This window comes from Aythya marila (genome assembly GCF_965140915.1).
Source record: "Aythya marila genome assembly, contig: HAP1_HAP1_SCAFFOLD_1161, whole genome shotgun sequence".
NCBI classification, from domain to species: Eukaryota; Metazoa; Chordata; class Aves; order Anseriformes; family Anatidae; genus Aythya; species Aythya marila.
The window spans coordinates 2537-8614 of NW_028137712.1; the positions used below are offsets into that span (position 1 = coordinate 2537).

The window sequence follows — 6078 nt, forward strand, 5'->3', positions numbered from 1 at the left end:
GGGACAGGGGGACAGGGATGGGGATGGGGGGGGGGGGGCACGGGGGGGGGTCCCAAATGTGGGGTCCTGGGGTTGGGGACAGGGATGGGGACATGGGGACAGCACGGGGGGGGCGGTTGGTGGGGCGCAGGGGTCACAGGTCACCATGGGGGGGTCACAGGGGTCACAGGGGTCACCCTCCCCCCCCATGGTCGCAGGCTGCCACCCACGGCCCTGTCCCCGTCCCCGTCCCCATGGCGGTGCCACCCTACACGGCCCTACTGGCCGCACGCCTGGCGCTGCTGCTGGCCACTGGTGAGCGGGGTCGGGGGGGAACTGGGGGTACTGGGAGCACTGGGGAGGCTGGGGGGGGGTGGGGGCACCGGGGTGGGGGCACTGGGGATGGGGATCCTGAAATATGGGGGCACTGGGGATGGGGACCCTAAGGCATGGGGACACTGGGGGTGGGTGGGGGCATCAGGATGGGGATACTGGGGACACTGGGGATGGATTGGGACCCTGGGGATGGGGACCCTAAAATATGGGGACACTGGGGACACTGGGGATGGATGGGGGCACTGGGGTGAGGACCCTGGGGATGGGGACCCTAAAATATGGGGACACCGGGGACACTGGGGATGGATGGGGACCCTGTGGATGGGGATACTGGGGACACTGGGGATGGATTGGGACCCTAGAGATGGGGACCCTGGGGTTGGAGACCCTAAAATATGGGGACACTGGGGACACTGGGGGTGGATGGGGGCACCGGCATGGGGACCCTGGGGATGGGGACCCCAAAACATGGGGACAATGGGGACACTGGGGACATTGGGGATGGATGGGGACCTTGTGGATGGGGATACTGGGGACACTGGGGATGGATTGGGACCCTGGAGAGGGGGACCCTGGGGTTGAAGACCCTAAGACATGGGGACACTGGGGACAGTGGGGACAATGGGGATGGATGGGGACCTTGGAGATGGGCACCCTGTGGATGGGGACCCTGGGGCCTGGGGATACTGGGGACACTGGGGGTGGTTTGGGGGCACCGGGGTAGGGACCCTGGGGATGGGGACCCTAAGACATGGGGACACTGGGGTGGGGACCCTGGGGACAGGGACCCTTAGACGTGGGGACACTGCGGGTGGCAACCACGAGAGGTGGGGACCCCAGGGTGGGCACCCAGAGGTGGGGACCACAGAAGGGGACCCCAAGATGGGCACCTGGGTACAGGGGCGCTGGTGGCCCTTGGGGACGGGGACTTGGGGGCTGTGGGGGTGGGGACACAGTGAGAGGGACGGGGGCGACCCAACGGCAAGGGGACGTGGTGGGGGGCACTTGGGGTGGGCACCCAGGGCATGGGGACCCTGGGGTTGGGGACCTGGGGACCTTGGAGGTGGGGACCTGGGGGTGAGGACATGGGACATGGGACCCTGGAAATGGGGATATGGGACCTGGGGGTGGCCACCTGGGGGTGGAGAACTGGGACATGGGGACCCTGGGGTTGGGGACCTGGGGGTGAGGACCTGGGGACCCCGGAGATGGGGACCTGGGGCATGGGGACCCTTTGGTGTAGGGCCCTGGGGGGTGGGGACCTTGGAGATGGGGACCTGGGGGTGGGCGCCTGGGACATGGGGACCCTGGGGTGGGGAGCCTGGAGATGGGGACCTGGGAGGTGAAGATCTGGGGACCCTGGGGGTGGGCACCTGGGACACGGGGACCCTGGAGATGGGGACCTGGGGACCCTGGGGATGGGGACCTGGGGCACGGGGACCCTTTGGTGTAGGGCCCTGGGGGTAAGGACCTGGGACCTGGGGATGGGGACCCCCAAGATGGGGACCTTGGAGGTGAAGATTTGGGGACCCCGGAGATGGGGACCTTGGAGGTGAAGATCTGGGGACCCCAGGGGTGGGCACCTGGGACACGGGGACCTGGGAACAAGGACCTGGGGACCCTGGGGATGGGCACCTGGGACACGGGGACCCCAGAGCTGGGGACCTGGGACCCGGCCCCCCCCCCCCCCCATTGCCAAGCCTCCGTGGGGGTCTCAGCGCGGGCCGAGGGCTGCAGCGGCTTCGGCAACATCTTCACGGAGATCCCCGAGAACAGCGCCCACGGCAGCCTGGTGGCGCGGCTGCCCCCGGGGGGGGACGCGGGGGGTCCCGCGCTGCAGCTCTGCCTGGCCGGCGCCGACGCCGCCTGGTTCTACCTGGACGGCCGCAGCCTGCGCCTCAACGCCTCCGCCGGCAGGGCGCTGGACCGCGAGGTGAGGACCCCCCTCTGAGACCCCCCGCACGGCACTGTGTCCGTCCTGTGTCCCCGTGTCCGTCCCGTGTCCGTCCTGTGTCCCCGTGTCCCCATGTCCATCCCATCCGTCCTCCACCCGTCCTGTGTCCATCCTCCATCCGACCTCCATCCAGCCTCCATCCAGCCTCCATCCATCCTCTATCCATCCTCCCTCTGTCCTGTGTCCCCGTGTCCGTCCCGTGTCTGTTCCGTGTCCCCATGTCCGTCCCATCCTCCATCCGTCCTCCGTCCGTCCTGTGTCCATCCGTCCAGCCTCCATCCAGCCTCCATCCTGTCTCCAGCCTCCATCCGTCATCCATCCGTCCTCCATCCATCGCCCACCCAGCCTCTATCTCTCCTCCACCCAGCCTCCATCCCGTCTCCGTCCTCCATCCACCCTTTATCCAGCCTCCATCCGTCCTGTGTCCGGCCTCCATCCATTGTCCATCTGTCCTCCATCCAGCCTCCATCTCTTGTCCATCCTTCCTCCATCCATCCTGTGTCCATCCTTTGTCTGTCCCGTGTCCATCCTGTCTCTCCTCCACCCGTCCTCCATCCATCCTCCACGCAGCCTCCATCCGTCCTCCCTCCACTCCGTCGTCCTCCAATCCGTCCTCCATTTGTCCTGCTCCGTCCTCCCTTCATCTTCCACCCAGCCTCCATCCAGCCTCCATCCTGTCCCCAACCTCCATCCGTCCTCCGTCCATCCTCCATCCATCGCCCACCCAGCCTCTAGCTGTCCTCCATCCATCCTCCTTCCAGCCTCCACCCATCTTCCATCCTCCATCCGTCCTCCCTCTGTCCTGTGTCCGTCCTCCATCCATTCTGTCGTCCTCCAATCCGTCCTCCATTCGTCTCCCACCCAGCCTCCATCCATCCTGTCTCCAGCCTCCATCTCTCTTCCATCCATCCTCCATCCAACCTCTACCCATCCTCCATTTGTCCTGCTCCATCCTCCATCCATCCTGCACCCACCCTGCCCCCCCCGCCCTCACCACACCGCCCCCATCCCGCGCCCGTCTGCTGCCCCCGGCCCTTTCCGTCTGTCCCCCACCCGCCTCCGTCTGTCCTGAGCCCGTCCTGAGCCCGACCTCCTCCGTCCATCCCAAATCCATGTCCATCCACCCCAAATCCACGTCTGTCTGTCCCATACCCACATCCATCCCACACCCATGTCTGTCTGTCCCAACTCCACGTCTGTCCATCCCAAATCCACGTCTGTCTGTCCCACACCCACGTCTGTTGATCCCAAATCCACTTCTGTCCATCCTGCATCCACGTCCATCCCAAATCCACGTCTGTCCATCCCACACCCACGTCTGTTGATCCCAAATCCACTTCTGTCCATCCTGCATCCACGTCCATCCCAAATCCACGTCTGTCCATCCCACACCCACGTCTGTTGATCCCAAACCCACGTCTGTCTGTCCTGCATCCACATCCATCCCAAATCCATGTCCATCCAACCCAAATCCACGTCTGTCTGTCCCACACCCACATCCATCCCAAATCCATGTCTGTCCGTCCCAAATCCATGTCTGTCCTGTATCCACGTCCATCCCACACCCCTGTCTGTCCATCCCAAATCCACGTCCATCCCAAATCCACATCCATCCCACATCCATCCCAAATCCATGTCTGTCCATCCCAAATCCACGTCTGTCCATCCCACACCCACCTCCATCCATCCCACCCCACATCCATCACCCCCCTCCCCACACCCCATCCCATCCTGCCCCCCCCCCCCCCCGGCACACGGGGACCCCACCCTGGGGTGCCCCCCGGGGCAGTCCCGGTGCCCCCCATGTGCGCCCACCCCCCCCAGGAGCTGGAGTCCCCGGTGCTGATGGTGGCCCTGACGTGCGCCGAGGACGGCTTCGCCCCGGTACGGTGCGGGGACGTGGGGTGGGGGAACGGGGGTCAGCCCCCCCACCCCGGGACCCCCATGGGGTCACCCCCCCGCTCCTGTGCCCCCCTCCCCGCAGGTGGAGTACCGCGTCATCGTCCAGGTCCTCAACGAGAACGACAACCGGCCCCGATTCCGCGGGGAGCCCGTCCTCACGCACAACGTCAGCGAGGTGGGGACGGGTGGGATTGGGATTGGGATTGGGATTGGGATTGGGGATGGGATGGGGATATGGGATAGGGATGGGATTGGGATTGGGATTGGGATGGGATGGGGATGGGGATGGGGATGGGATGGGGATATGGGATGGGGATGGGGATATGGGATGGGATGGGGATATGGGATGGGATGGGGATGGGATTGGGGATGGGATTGGGGAGAGAGAGAGGTTGGGATTGGATGGGGTTGGGATTGGGATTGGGATTGGGGATGGGATGGGATGGGGATTGGGACTGGGATTGGGGAGAGAGAGGGGTTGGGATGGGGATGGGATGGGGATGGGGACGGGATTTGGGATGGGATGGGGATGGGATGGGATGGGGATGGGATGGGATTTGGGATGGGGATGGGATGGGGATTGGGACTGGGATTGGGGAGAGAGAGGGGTTGGGATTGGGATGGGATGGGATTGGGGAGAGGGATGGGATGGGGATTGGGGTGGGAATGGGATTGGGGATGGCATGGGACAGGATTGGGATTGGGGAGAGGGATGGGATTCGGATGGGATGGGGATATGGGATGGGATTGGGATGGGATGGGGATGGGGATATGGGATGGGGATGGGATTGGGGATGGGATGGGATGGGGATTGGGACTGGGATTGGGGAGAGAGAGGGATTGGGATGGGATTAGGGACGGGGATGAGTTGGGGATGGGATGGAGATAGGGATATGGGATTGGATGGGGTGTGGATGGGATGGGGATGGGATGGGATTGGAATTGGGATTGGGATGAAATGGGGATGGGGTTGGGATGGGGATGGGATGGGGTTGGGATGGGGATGGGGATGGGATTGGAATTGGGATTGGAATTGGGATGGGGATGGGGATTTGGGACAGGGATGGGATGCGTCAGGGACGGGGACATCCATGGGCACAGCGACAATCAAGGGTCTGGGCGCAAGAACAGGGGACGGGGCTATTGGGGGGCACCCGGGCCTGTCTGGGGGGGACCCTTGGGTGCCTGTGGGGTCCCCCCGGGGGTGCCCGCGTGACGGGGAGGGGGCGGGGGGGTCCCGCAGCTGGTGGCCGTGCACTCGGTGGTGTTCAGCACGCAGGCGGAGGACGCGGACGGGGACCTGCTGATGTACGTCATCGACGCCTCCTCGGTGCGTCCTGGGGCGGGGGACACGGGGACACCGAGGGGGACAGGAGGGGACGGGGAACCCGGTGCCACGGTGACCCTGACCCCCCCCCACCCCCCATGTGTCCCCCTCCCCAGCCCGACGCCCGCTTCTTCCGCATCGACCTCCCCAACAGCGGCCGCGTGGTGCTGGCGCGCGCCCTGGACTTCGAGAGCCGCCAGCGCCTGGAGGTGGTGGTGACAGCCGTGGTGAGCAGCCCCCCCCCAGTGTCACCACCCCCCCAAGTGTCCCCCCCAACCCGTGTCCCCCTCCCCGTCTCCGCGCAGCCCCCACCGATGCGTTTGGGGACGCGGTGCCCGTGCCCTGTGTCCGCCCCGCGTCCCCGTGTCCCCTCTGCCCGTGCCACGTGCGCCCCGTGGTTGTGCCACCAACCCGTCACGGGTTTGGGGACGTCGTGCCCGTGCCACCCTCTGCCCACCCTGCTCCTTCCTCGTGGCCCTGTGTCCCTCGTGCCCACCCCGTGCCCACCCCATGTCCCCTGTGCCCACCCTTTGTCCCCATGTCCCTTGTGCCCACCACGTGCCCACCACGTGCCCATCCC

The 6078-nt window shown here is 65.8% G+C and overlaps 1 protein-coding gene across 1 annotated transcript; it reads left to right on the forward strand.

The window, feature by feature from the left end:
- Positions 1–233: 233 nt before the first annotated feature.
- LOC309890602 (cadherin-related family member 5-like) lies at positions 234–5725 on the forward strand (the record flags this gene model as incomplete). Its single annotated transcript, XM_082785026.1, has 6 exons — positions 234–294; positions 2016–2248; positions 4094–4153; positions 4254–4346; positions 5415–5501; positions 5615–5725. Coding segments are annotated over 6 exons (645 nt in total), but the record flags the coding sequence as incomplete, so codon positions are not given.
- Positions 5726–6078: the final 353 nt, after the last annotated feature.